Here is a 14,970-nt window from a genome sequence, read left to right as displayed (position 1 = left end):
CGGTCGGACCAAACTAAATAGAAATCTGCCTGAACCTTGAACAGAGCTTGTCAGCAGTCCAGAAACATCTATAAGGATGAACAGGTCTTAGCAGCAACAATGTTCAGCTAACCAGCCCAGCTTCCCAACATCCTGATGCTGAAGGGCCAACCTAAGGAACTGGAGATACGTTGTGGTTCATTATAGACCTGAATAAATTGGGTAGATGACAAAGAAACATGAAAGTGAGTAGTCTAAGAGGGTAATAACGTTGCCTTGTGGGCACATACCTTGCAACAAGTAAATCTTGAACTCCTGTGGCACTGTCTCTTAACGCGATTGCAGAACACTTTTCCCCACAATTTGGCATCAGGTAGGGCTTGTGACCCCTTTTTTGTCCCAAGTGTGCTCTGAAAGTGTGCGATAATGCTTGTGGGCTCCCGTTTTTGGCCTCCAACTGATGTGACCTTAATAATCTGCCTTCTGGTAGATCCTGCACCGAATCTAATGATCACAAACTGTCATTGGCCTTTAACATAAACAAAAACCTATATCACCCCAACCAAACCTATCCAATGTGAGCCACGGGGCTCCAAAGACAATCCAGCAAAATAAAAACTCATCTGCAACCGATAAATGCAGAAATAACAGTCCATTATGATTTTCCAGTGTTTGCTACCAGATCAGTAAGCCAAGGGTTGAATCAGACACTACAGACATTGTAGACGTTGTAGAATTGCTAAGGAACAAAAAGCAAATAGTATTAAAGCAACTATTTGAGGAATTTTAATTTCGACCTCTGACCGCACCCACCGCATAGTTCTATGACAGGGCTGAACTGTGAGCAACTGACTGTCAACTCTAGTTTCTGAATGTTTAATCTGAAGAAATTTACGGTTGCAAGGGCCTGGGGAACACAGTGCTTCTGAGGCCTCGCAAAGCTTGCTTCCCGGACTAACTATACCCTCTTTAATTTAACAGTCAACTCTTGCCATCTTGGTTGGGTATTATGCTACGTTTCGCCACTACATGGCCATATCTCAAACAAACAAGCATTGGCTTAGCCAACAGGTCTCGCCTTTGGGACCTTATAATTGGTTAGTCATGCAGCACATTATCCTGGGTGGGCTCAGACAATTCCAGCATGGAAAGTTATGTTGAAAAGAAAGCCAAGGCAGGCTGGAGGTGTCACACTGGCACATCGCCACGTGCAGTTACAACCTCCATGGGAGAGGGAAAGTTGGGAGGGGCAAGGAAGTTGGGTAGAGATAGGAAATGACTTAACTATGAGCGTGAGAGACAGCAGGAGTTGTTACTGGTGGACAAGACGGGAATGAAAGAGCTAAGGGACAAGAAGTGGGGCAGATATCAGGGAAGATGTAGGGTTGTTTGGATGCATGTGGCAAAACAAATGCCAGTGCTCGCGCAAGCTTTATTTTTGTGCAGAAAAACATAGTACGGCCCGTCAGAAGAATATTTTTGCTCCTTCTGAAATGACGGAATCTCCCAAAAAATTGCAGAAACGGATTTGCACTGATTTCCTGGGCACGGCCAGAGACGGGAGTCTGTGCAGGGTAGAGTACGGGTGGTGGATGGGGCGGAGAGACTGGGCGGGGCTGCGAAGAGGGAGGGTTAGTGTGGCGCAACAGTGGCAACTTGCAGCATCCACGGCTCTCTCTGGGCCTCGATTGTAGACCCAGACAGAAGGTGCATTCAATCCCTTCACAACCCTTAACACGCACAGGCGACATCAAAACACCTCCAGGCCTCCCGGCTGCTTCTTGATAGTATTGGCTCTCTGAACTAGAACATAATTAATCCTTATGTGCCCGTATCTTATGGGCACCATGCAAACATGACTTGAGCCCCTTCAAGAACGTGGACGGTCTGCAAGGCACAGCGCACCATAAGTGCGTCACAGAAAGAAAGTGCATAGTCAACAACCTCGTGTGTGGGGCAAAATACTTCTCAAGCCAGCCAGGGATACCACAGCCAACCTGTTCACTTGTCTGTTTATATATGCATTTATACTACGTTTTTCATATCACCGTGGCCTGTTCAAAGCCTTAGCATCTAACCCATTAGCAGCAAAGATTAAAACTCGATGTCCAATAAACTGCGCTAGGGCGGGGGCGCCCTTAACAGTGCATGGGTCCAAGGTGCACCTGTTCTGACGGGCCAGTCGACTTTCTTACTGCCGGGGCCAGGAATAGGGCCATGCCATTTAGAATGTTATCGCTCTGCTGGCTTACTATCTGTGGAGATGGGGGGAGTGACGGGGCACCTGTAGCGGCCCGGGGCTTTCAAAACTGCCTTCTAAGGGCTCCAATCAGCCAGGAAATGGTCTCCTGTCAGCAACAGGGCTACCCAGACTAATAAAGTCAAATACATACAACACGTCTTATCTACACGTGTCGCACACAGGATAAGTCTTTGAATGGGACATTCTAAGTAGCCTCTCGGGCCGATGACACCACTACCGCTTCAGTTATGTATTCAGTTATTTCTTGAGAGAGACGTTTTGTAATGGCTGGAAACCATCACCTGGGGGGAAAACACAGCGAAACTTCAAACGGTTCGGGTGAGTTGGTTCCTCACATAGCTGCTCGTGTGGATTTGCCAACTAATGCACCTGTGATAATAAGGGCTTCCTTGGCAGTGCCCGACCGCTTGACCCCGAGCCATGTTGGTATCTAGTAGTGCGCGTGTTATTGAGGCCGCAGCGGGGTACCATCTCGTCCTGCTTATCAGAAAAGCACACAGCTCTTTTACAATGGGCTCAAAGACGCCTACTCCACTCAGGTGACCCGTGTGTGCAAGGCAAGACATGTAATTAAACGAATACATAACGAATAGATGCACTTTTGGCAGAATCGCGTTGTGGGATAAAGGGGGCTGCCTGCTATGCTCTATAACTATCCGTATCTCAGCTTTGATGTCCTCTGCCTTAGAGGGGGTTTGGTTGGGTCTGTGTTTCTTCAAGGGGTGGAAAACACACATATCTGTCCTGCTGCTGTTTTTGGATAACGGGTGTGAGCAGAATTGGGCGAGCTTGATTTAGTGAGAAAAACAGGAAGAGGGGGGTTCTAGCTCTGGAAGAACACATAATAAGCAAATCAGTGCCAAATCATATGGGTCACATGCTGTACAATAAATATCTATTCCAATGAGTGTACATTTATGAGCAAATCTGGCCTCGGACCCAATTTAGCAGCTACCTAAATCTATAGGTAACGGGTCCGACATCTCCTCCCCCTGTACTGATCTTGTTAGAGGGGTTGAAGAGAGAATGTGCACCTATCAATGGGCAGAAACGCTGAAGGGGCAGTGTCTCCCAAGGATGGTCAAAGATGGAATGGCCATGGAAACTGAACCCCTTCGCCCTTCTAGCCCACATAGGTGGGCCACTTCAGAAACTCCCAGGCCAGAGATGATATCACCACTGAGAGGCCAAGGATAGAATGGTAATCCAGAGTCCCATTCCAGTCCACAAACTACAGCTCCAAAGTGAGGCCAAGGAATAGGTATTGAACTGATAGCAAAGCGCCCCCAGCACCACACACACACGCCCAACTGGAGACAAAAAAACACGTACATATGCACCAATGCACTTATATTTCGTGTAAGGGTAAGGAATTATAAGCAAATATGTGGCAAAGTGAAGGGTGTCAGAGAAGAGAGGGCCCTGGTGAGCACTGAAAGACAAGGTGGTAGGGGCTAGGCTTCTGCCACGGACCCCCGCAGTTTCTCTGCTCCCTAATCACGCACCCCCTTTCATCATCAGCACTAAATTAACCGCATTCATTTTCCCCCCAGTAACATCCTAAATGGAACAAGAATAAGCCTGCGAGTGGTGAGCGCGAGAGCGAGCATCACGCAATCTGCTTTCAATTATCGAGCCCGCGTCTGGGCATGATAATTTAAAACATATGGTGCCCGTGCGCATAACCGCAAACCTTAGGCCGTGGGCAGTTACACTGGCTGGGAAAGGTGGTAAATGCGCCCGCCTTTACCCAATTGCGTGTTGTCTTTTTTTAAAGACGCACGCAAACGCCAATTAAAATAATGCTGAAAAATCCACACAGGCATGAGCTTGTGAAAAGTGGAGTTCAGCTGCAAGAGGCCGTATCCTCAGGGCAGCGCATGCGCGCTGCGCTAATGCTCAACCTAAAAACGGCTAGAGCTTTTTAGGGCTCATCATTTTAACTGCGCCATTACTAAAAGTGCAAATGTAAGACCAGGGCACAAGTCCTAAAAAAGAAGTGGGGGACGCTGACGTCACGGCAGGAACTGACGTCAGGAAAGGTGGCTTGCACCATCAGACTCATTGCCCCCCCCCCCTCACTCACTCCTTAGATGCGATTGCATCAGAGAAGCCAGCGCGTGAGCAGCGTTCTGAATGAGCTCCGATCACGCTCCAGAGAGGCCAAAGAGTGAATGTGTGGCTCCATTTGCTCCAGTTATAGAGCTCCCGGTAAAATAAGTGGGGGGACGCCGTCCACCCGCATGGTACCCTGACTCGAGCCCTGTGTAAGACGTATTATATATCTGAAGATTTAATTTAAGCAGAATAGGGCAGTGCCATATCTCACAGCTGCTCAAGTTGTAGTGTACACAGCTAGAAACGTACCCCTTTGGACAGAAGTGAGGTAAGGAAAGTTCTGGTCAATTTCCATACCAATAAAAAAGACACTTTCGTCGATCTCAGTCTTCCATCTATTCTTAAACCAGAGACACGACAGCCTCACAACGTGAAAGAATTCGTTTCATGTACCCCATAGAGGATGGCCCTACTTGTCACCTACCTAACAGAAACGATTCCACCCTACACCAAGCGTAACAGGAGGGAATGGCACAAAACAACCCTCCCACCCCTAACATGAAAGAAGGGAATAGCATATGTAAGCCATCTAAAAGGGGACAGGGCGACGATTCCTTTCTAGCAGAGTCGACATTGAATGTTTCTGCCCTTGCAGAGGGGTGGGGTGTACAGTTTATGTCGCACTGCTCAGAGAAGTCGCTCATGTCACCTGCCTGGCGAGAGGAAGTCCCTCACACCAACCAGACCAATCACTGAGCCGATGGACTCTTTCATGCCACGTGCTCCCAGGAAGGAATGGCTGAAGTCACCCAGTCTGACATAAGGGAATCACTCATATCGCAGGCAGAGAAGCTCCTTCCATCCTTGACAGCAGAGGACCGCTCCGGTTACAGCCTTTGATAGGAGCGAACAGCCCACGTTACCTCGAGGAAGAACGGAACTGATCGCATTACTCAATGAAAGACCTACTTGCTCCCATCGGGCTATGCTCCACTCTAGGAGGGATTTACTCATAGTGCCCCACTCCCATGAAAATATGGAACTGCTCCACACTCAGACCCACCCAATGACCACATTCGTCCTTGAAGAGCACAGAATCAAGGATGTTAGCTGCTCTTCCTGTTTACCCCCCTGGCAGAAGACATTCGTTCACGGTCCTCCCTCCACCCTCCTGACATATGGGATTTACTCACGTCACTACACCACCTCCTCCTCCTCCTCCTCCTCCTCCCTCCCTCCCTTCACATGAGAGATTCTCTCACATCAACCCCATGGTCTGACTCTCAATGCCAGTTCTAATTACACCAAGAAAAGATCATATCCAAAGGCAAACATTCCCAGAATCCAATTATTTCACCCTCGCTTTGCGTGCGTGCCTGGACTTTACTAAGCTCCCAGCACACCTAACTTTGGACATTGGTACACATGACTCTGATAAGTCGGAACACGTGTACATGTGGGAGAGAGAGGTGGACTTTGGCTGTTGAATATGGCGGGAACGACAGTGTGTTGGCATTCATTTGGAAAACCACTAAGCAAATTATAATCACTTGATTTTTACAGCCCCAACAGAGTCTGTAAGGCGGACTGAATGTATCTCAGTGTCCTTGTTAGATTTGGGGATCTCTGGTTGGCACAGGTAGGCAGTTGTGACAAATAGGGACCCTCTCCTCTAGTCAGGATAAGGGGATTACACTCCTAAAATAACCCCTGCTCACCCCTTTGTAGCTTGGCACGAGCAGAAGGGCTTTACTTCAGAGGCGTTGTAAGTTAAGCAGTTGTAACCACATACAGTAACCCAGTGACAACACTACAAATAGACACCACACAGGTTTTATATAAAAAATAAGTAGACTTTATATAGAGCTACCACAAGACAATAAACAACAAAAATACACAATATGATTACCTAAGGATGGTAGATTTAAGCTTAGTTCATTCAGTTCTTAGATGCGACACTCTGCGACAATGTACCTTAGGGTGCGTTGCGCTTCCACGACAAGCAATGTCGCAGCGATGGGAAATGTGGCAAAGTTCAGATACAAAGAAATAAAGATGTGAAGATCTTCCAAATACGGCACGCTTCTCGGGGATGCAAGAAGTTCTCGGTTCAATGCGTGGACTGCAGCGGCGACACCCTTAAGATGCGACGGCAAAAGCTCCAGCGGCGAAGCTCTTCTCCCATGATGCGTGAAGCTTCTGCTCGATGCGACTACAGCGGCGACATCCAAGATGTGACGGCAGCAGCTACGACGGCGGTGCGCTTCTCGGGGATGCGAGGTGCACTTGGTCAATGCGGTGCAATGCGACAGTTCCAGCGGCAACACCCTTCTTTGGAGCTGCGAAGACAGGCACAGTGACGGCGACACGCTCCGACCTCGGTGCAAAATTCTTTTCCTGATGTGGTGCAGTGCGACAACTACAGCGGTGACACCCTACTTCGGAGTTGCGATGGCAGGCACAGTGACGGCGACACGCTTCTTCTCGTTGAGTCGCGCTTCCAGCTCCTTGCGACACGCAGTTCCTCAGAAGGCCCAAAACAGCAGCAGGCACTTCCAAAAGAACTCTGGGGGGGTGAAGTCTGTTGTCCCTGAGACTTCAGCAGGAGGCAAGCTCTTTTCCAAGCCCTTGGAGATCCTTCACAAGTCGAAAGCAAAGTACACAAAGTTCCTTTCTCCTTCCTTTGGCAGTAAGGCAACCACTGCAGGCCAATCCTCCAAGCAGCACTTCAGCTTGGGAAAGGTCTCTCCTCAGTTTCTTCAGGTTCCTCTCCTCAGTAAAGGTTTCTTCTTGTAGTCTAAATGATCTAATTTCATGGGATCAGGATCCCAATATTTAAACCCCAAACTCCTTTGTTCGCTGAGGGGAGAAGGGACTTTGCCCAGTCCAAATCAGTTCTGAAGCATTCTATTTACCAGACTTCTCCTTTCCTTTCACAGTGCAGGGCATGCACATTAGCCGCCCCACAGGAGATGGAGCCAGCATTGTGGAAGGCAAGTACAGTCCTGGAGCACCTTGTTTACAGGACTCCTTCTCTTCTTTCAGTGTGCAGGGCAGAGACATCAGCTGCTCCCCAGGAGGTGAAGCCAGCATTGTGGAAGGCAGGCACATCCCTATTCAAGGATCAGGTGCAACTCCTCCCTCCCATCTAGATGCAGATCTCTCCATTCACACTGGGTGACTCAGACTGCCTCCTGGAATTCCCCAGCCCTGTCACTCACAAAACCAGACATAGGAATACACAACCTAGCAGAGGCAGGTTTGAATGGTTAGACAAGCAAATGCCTACTTTCTAAAAGTGGTATTTGCAAACACAGAATATTAAAACCAACTTCACTAGAAGATGCATTTTATTATTTTGAGTTCAGGCATACTAAACTCTAATTACTACCATGTTCTCTGGGACAGTTGGGATTATAAAATGTAATAACTCTAACAGCCCATTCAGGCCTATGGAGAACAGGTAGCCTTGCAATAGTGAAAAACGAAAATGGCTGTAGTTCACTATTAGGACATGCCACACACATCAGGGCTTGTCCTACCTTATACTTACAATGCACCCTGCCTTTGGACCTACCATAGGGGAGACTGATATGAAGAAAAGGGAAGGTTTAGGGACTGGCAAGTGGGTGCACTTGCCCAGTCAGCATGATAGTACCAGACTGCACGCAGGCTCTGCAATGGCAGACCGTAGACACATTTTACAAGCCTGCTTCTGTGGGTGGCACAACTAGTGCTGCAGGCCCACCAGTAGCATTTGGATTTACACGCTCTGGGCACACTCAGTGCACTAGACTAGGGTCTGACAAGTAAACCAAATAGCCAAACATGGAACCACTGATTAATACATCAATTTACAATAGGGGGCACTTGCACTGTGGCACTGGATAGCAGTGGCACAGTGTCCAAAGCATCTAATACCAGCAAAAATACATGAGGCAACAGCAATGATGGAAGGAAGACCCATGCCAATGGTGCCAGGTCTAACAGTCCTGTTCTATTGTACAATCACAAAATGAAAGAACTTGTTAGACACCAATGCAACACTTCACTCTGAAGGCCGCTTGAGTAGGAGTACTCATTACCCCAAGAGGCTGGGTATGTGTGCATTAGGCTGAGGATTGCTTAATTTTGTTTTGCTCTGTAAAACATCTACTAGCTACTCATGAGGTAGCTAACAATGGGGGTTAATGCTGAATTACTTTCCTACTATGCTTCCTGAACATGGTGACCCGGCTCAAGTAAAGGGTTATTTTATTATGTAAAAATACTATATACAAGCCGTCATGAATGCCAGAGACTGGAAGAGCTTAATATATAAAGCCTGTTGACATACTGTGATGTGTTTTTGCACTACTTTGCCAGCTGCGAGATTTCTTTTGTTAAGACCAGGTTTTTTTTAGTTCTCTAAAAATGTGCTTAGGGTGAGACAAAGGAACAAGCAAGATGGTGTCTGGGTGTTCTTTTCCATGAATGTCTGACGTGTGGCTCAACTCCGAGAATGATCGGTGTTAAAAAAACGTCTTATTGGCTACGTAAAGTATTTTCTTACACAACATATGCCCCAATTGTCACAAAAAAGCAAAATTGTTCTCTGAATAGTGATTTTTTGTGCACGAGCTACCTTTTATTGGACTGCATGTAAATACTCCAGAGACAAATTAATATTGACTAATTTACTAAGACAGTATCTGAAATACGTCATCCTACCGTAGTTGATTTAAAGCCAACAGAGCAGCAGACATAATTCTGTCAGAAAAATATGGTATGGTTCTTTGAGATACAGAGTGCCACATTTTCTCTCGGATAACGCCCTCCCTATTGTACTCGGGGGATAGGCAAGTCCAGAATGCTTCAGTGCCTTCCCCACCAAACTGTCCGAAGCTTTCTTGAACTCCAAGACCTCCAATGAGACCAGTCACCACAACGCACCAATTTACTTTGCAACAAATTCCTTCATGTCCATAGGTCTTCAACTGGAAATTTCGAAATTCAGTCAAATAAAAGCACTCCAACAATACTTCTCCAAGGGATCACCACAATGTAGAACTCCCTCGTGGTTGAGGCACTCTTAGCCTCCAAGCAAAGATCTTTTTTGAACAGAACCAACATTTGCCTTTTTGTTTGGTATCTTTCAAATGAAATCTTATTATCATTCTGTTATGTCAGTTTTGGTGCTATATTTAACTGCTAAATATAATATTTTTTTTCTTTTTTGTGTACCTCTATTGCATTTTTTTCATATGTATATGTTCATTATTATGTCCATACATGTTTTTTTTAGGAATGTGTTTGACACTGAACGTTATTAAGTCTGCTGTAGCCTCGATGGGGCATTTAGTATTATTGGACAGCTCAGCAATTCTTTTGCAAAAATATCAACAATATTTCACCTTGGACAATGTCAAGGATGTTTTCCAAATATTCAATAAGGCCTTGCAATATAACTAGGTTGAAGAGAATCTGATTTGATATTGGAGTCTTATCTTCATAAACGTTCAACAAAATACCCTTATGTTAGAGTTGGCTATCAAAACTAATCTAAAGAAAAGGTATGCAAGAGCACAATAAATAATTAACGGCCAGATGCAACTTCATGCTCCGAAAGGGTCAAAGATCGCTAGAGGTGACTGCGGAGCAGAGGAGCTGGAGAAGCCTACCTGCCTGGCTTTATCATTTGGCTGGAAAATTAATATCTCTGCACTCATAATAATGTCCCTGTTTGTTCTGTTAATGTATGCAGGCAAGTGTGCTAGCAGAAGACAAGGTGAGAGAGGGTTTGAGCAAATTATCACAAAACCCTGAATCAAGCTGCGTTTCTTTTTGTTACACCGTTTATTGATTACAATCACTGTCAATACAAAGTTTTCATAGTTACAGCTATGCATATACGTTGCACGAGAAAGAAGAGAGGTTTGGAACCTGTTCCTACTCTTTACCCCATGCAAGTGTCGCGGGACTGTTGGTTACCTGGGAAGTATCACACATTTAAATGCAGTAGTGGTACTTGGGCTGCAGTCTATGGTACCGACATTCCAACATAACACCTTATCTAAATGAAGACTGTACAGCTTACTAGCAATTATGTAATCCTCACAATTACAGGCCTAAATCAAAGCCATCAATGCCGTTCGTATGGCCAGCGGTATCAGGAAAACTTTCAGCCTCAACAAAAAACATAAATGGCTGGGAATCAACTTCAAGAAAGATACGTCCTTCATCCATTAATTAATGTCACTGGTTAACCACCAACTAGCATTGCTCAGGAAAACATGTCATCTCCTTCTTGCCTCTCACCCAACAGAACTTACAAGAGTTTTCATTCTCCCAAGACTTGATTACTGTAAAAGTGCATATGTAGTCCTAAAGAAATCTCAGGTCCAGAAATAGCAGAGGATTAAAAATTAATCCGCCTGAATTTGTCGCAAATTTGAACACACCACACGAATCCGGAAATCTCTGTATTAGTTTCCTGTACAAAACAGGGTAAAACTCCAAGGTTTCCTGCATCATGCAGTTAAAACAGGACCAGAAGTACCCTGACCTCTCTTTATCAACCTACCAGAGCTCTACCATCTGGCACTGCACATCAACCTATCCAGTCTGTGCCTAAACAATTGAAAAATGAACAGGGCAGGAGTTGAAGCTAAAACCAGCACAGGTAACAAACAATGTTAAAACCAGCCTCATCATGCGGGATACCTTGACTAAAATGGGGACATCAAGGCATGGTTGGGTCATGGAAGCGAATCATTCTCGGAACCAGATTCCTAGTGTTCAGCCTTTTGTAGAAATGCCAGTAGTGGCATAATGGTCAGGCCAATCCAGAATATAGAGAAAGGTGTAATAGGTATTGGATCCTCGCTTCTGGAACACACTAAATTCTGCAATCAAGAACCAAAAAAAGTACCTCCAATTTAGGAAAGACCTTAAAAACGCAAAGACGTTTTCAATTTACCTCCTAAAGTATATGCTCATCTATTATCCCCTACACCTTGAAGTAATTCCTCTTTTACCTAAGTGTTCACCCCTTCTCTTTTTTCACTCTCCCATCTCTCTCTTACGTCTCCTCTGAAATGACTATTTGACAACATGTAGACACGTTCTAAAACCCTGTAAATAAATATTTAGATATAGCCATGCAGTAGACGTTTGTTTGGCTGCTAGAGCTTTTCTCACACACACAAACCTATCTTCGAATCCAAATGCTTTAAGGATAAGATCTCTGAAACGCATCAGCTGAGCAAGGGCCACTATATTACATAATTCGACTTGCCTGATTATGCGTGACCTTAAATATATACTCAAAAGGCTCAAATGACGTGTCCCGTGCTTAAAGGTGCTACTCGTCTAGTCTACATCTCTACTATCAGTGAGACTGGAGGACAAACTCCTAAAGTGTATGTGTTGCCCAAAGCAACCACTAGGAAATAACCTGCCCTAGATCTTTGCAGATTGTTCAGTCTTCAATTCGTCTTTGGAAGGAGGGTGGGAACGTAAGTAGGGTTCTTTGTCTTGAGCAAACATGCTTTCAAACCGATTTTTGATTGTTTAAAGTGTCGAAAAAGGCAGCTCAAGGGATATGTGTGCATTGCCCGGCACCTTGTAGAAAGAATGGGATTTCAATCAAATGTGATAATAAACTAGGCTTACTTTTCGATGAGGTCCAATGTGACCCCCGGCACCAGACGGACACTTTTTTGCATGCAGAACCTGCAAAGGAAAAGACACAAAAACACCATCAGGCAACTTCACACTATGAAGCATCTCTAAAGCACAAATGTAGTTAGACATTAGAAAAGAGAAAATTATGCTTTGTTTTATCCCAGAGAACTACGGACAAGTCGAGCTAGGCATCCCACGGTGTGATTGCAGATGCCAGACTGCTTGTAGAAAGAATATCTAATAACAGTCCAGCCTACTTTTTGAGTAACTACGACCTACCCCCTCATCCCAACAAATGCTAACTACCACTAAGTACATGTTTAGTAAATAGCGCTGACTGCTCGTTACTTTCCCCTGAGCAAGAGTTGCTTACAGGGGGTCCACTGCTTTCACTGAGAGGATGCATGGGGGTCACAGGGAGTGGGTTACAACACCGAGGATACTGGCCGCCCTTGCGAGGCAGCATGTGATGCACCATTTTAAGTCAGGGTCACAGGCAGGCGCTGAGGAACAAGGGTGCCAGCATACTGTTTATGTTCTAAGTGTTTCTGCTGGCCACTTTGTTCTAAGAAACAATGCTTTCGTAGCACACCATTTTTCCCATTGTTAGAAATTGGGTTTCTGGTTGGCTAGGGTATGCACCTAAGCCAGGCAGAACCCACCATTCTAGTCAGGGTAAGGGAGTTACACACCCAAGATAACCCCAGTCCACCCTCTAAGTAGCTCGGCAGAGAAGTCAGGCTTATTCCAGAGGCAATGTGTACAGCGCTTGTGCAACACACACACACACACACACACCAGTGACACACCACATAAGAGACTGCATAGTAGTAGCTCATATATTGCATATAAAACACAGACCACAATCACCAAAATCACTTTTCCAACTAGGCAATTGTAACAATTCAATGAACATCATTACACTAGAACACAAAAATGCAGGAGTTAGATGCAGGGCGTAAATGAGTCATACATAAATTATCACCAGGAACATATAGGGTGCAGTTTCTCTGCACTCCTACAACACTGTATATGGTAATTCCCAAGTAACACATAGGGCATCAGAAGTCCTGCATGCCTTTTATGGAACTTTAAGTATGGCCCCTCGGGATGGGGTACGGAGTAAGAAATGAGGCCACTCGGATCAGGGGTCTCTGTCGAGGTCTCAACTAGTCTGATCACAATTGGGGCAGAAGCAACCCTAACACAGCAACTGTGAGCCCCCGAGGTATGTGCAGGTATGGGAGCATGCACACTTCCCACACTGGTGGTGATACCTCATGAGGTCTCATGTGTGGGATGATACAAAACAGCTGCCCTTAATGACAATCGGCGATCATGCACACGCCCCCACAAAAAAGGGGTGGCTCCTCAGCTCACGGCCGTCTGCATCCAACTGTGGTACGAGGAGCAAACCGGACACACCGGTCCAGGGCACTCTGCACAGGGAAGAACCCCAACCCCCACCTCCAGTCCACCTGGGGGTAAAGACAGCATTGTGCAAAGAAGACAAAGCCTACCACCACTCTAAATGCACATCAGGTTTATTTAACCTGGCAATGAGTCACTCAGGCAAGGCAAGACACAGCTCAACCCCCCTCTTTGTGACTGTCTAGAGTGAATGCTCATCCCCAGCTCCTTTCACTCCAAAACCAGATGGTGAATACACAAACAGGCAGAGGAACACAGAATGGTAAAGCAAGAAAATGCACTCTCTCTAAAAGTGCCATTTTCAAACAAACAATTTAAAAAACACCTTTCCTAAAAGGTGTGTTATCAAATTCTGAGTTCAGAGAGCCTAAACTCCTTTTCTCTATCTTTTCCCAATGGCGAGTTAACACTAGTAAGATGTCACAAGGCAGCTCCCATGTTAAACTATGGGACACAACCTTTCAATAGTGTAGAGCAAAATGCACAGTATTTCAATATCAGGACATGTAAAACACAGTAGCATGTCCTACTTTCCACATACACTGCACCCTGACCATGGGGGTACCTTGGGCCTACCTGAGGGGTGCGGTGCCTTACATGTAAGAAAAGGGAAGGTTTGGGCCTGGCAAGTGGGTGCACTTGCCGGGTTAACAGGGCAGTTTAAAACTGCACACGCGGACACTGCAATGGCAGGTCTGAGACACGTTTACAGGGCTACTTGTGGGTAGCACAACCCATGCTGTCAGCCCACGAGTCGCATTTCATTACAGGCCCTGACACACTCAGTGCACTCACTTTACTAGAGACTTAACAGTAAATCAAATATGCCAATCAGGGATAACCAATCATAATTACAATTTACACAGACAGAATATGCACTCTAGCACTGATCAGAAGTGGTAAAAGTGCCCAGAATCCTATAGTCAACAATAACATGGTCAGAAAAATAGGAGGCAAAAGGCAAAATGTTTGGGGATAAGCCTGTAAAAAGGGTCTAACTCCACAGATAATGTTAATGCCAGCCCATGAGCTGTGAGATGCTCCTAACTGAAAGGCTCTCACTGCCCTCTCACCCACTGGACTGTTTTTGCCTCAAGAAAAAAGTCAGAAACAAAAATATATTTAGCATTTTGCTCAAGTGCACTAATATAAAAACCATTCCTTGCTTTTCAACCAACAGCATGTTGCATTATGGTGTTATACATGAAATTGAGCCACTTGTTAGGCTTGTTTTAAAATGTTACAAAGTCTTCTAGCCAATTTCATAATTTGCTGGTTTCACACATACAACAAAAGTCAACTCTGCTCAGATATTTTGTAAGATCAACTCTTTGGAGTGCTAAAGCATAAACAGTCTAGAATTTGGGTCGCATTCTAGAATTCACACGTGAAGGTGAATGGCGGATCTTCCCGCAAACCAGCGAAAAAAGGGAACAAGCAATAACGCTGGAGGTGTTAGATTGTTTTTTGATAATGACGAGTAGTAAAATTTGCCACATTTAATTTTGCATAAATAGGCTGTTTTAACATGATGACAGTAGAAACACATTTTACACGGAGGATAAAAAGTGTGT

The 14,970-nt window shown here is 45.4% G+C and overlaps 1 protein-coding gene across 2 annotated transcripts in view; it reads right to left on the bottom strand.

The window, feature by feature from the left end:
- The window catches only part of RPTOR (regulatory associated protein of MTOR complex 1), a 2,181,859-nt gene that overhangs the window by 1,024,592 nt on the left and 1,142,297 nt on the right, over window positions 1-14,970 (bottom strand). For both annotated transcript variants that reach the window (XM_078654105.1, XM_078654106.1), the window contains exon 7: window positions 11,954-12,013. In XM_078654105.1, the coding sequence (XP_078510231.1) occupies window positions 11,954-12,013 (60 nt within the window). The remainder of the gene's footprint in view (window positions 1-11,953; window positions 12,014-14,970) is intronic.

Source organism: Lissotriton helveticus, chromosome 7 (assembly GCF_964261635.1).
Source record: "Lissotriton helveticus chromosome 7, aLisHel1.1, whole genome shotgun sequence".
NCBI classification, from domain to species: Eukaryota; Metazoa; Chordata; class Amphibia; order Caudata; family Salamandridae; genus Lissotriton; species Lissotriton helveticus.
This window is presented reverse-complemented; position numbering and strand designations above follow the sequence as displayed.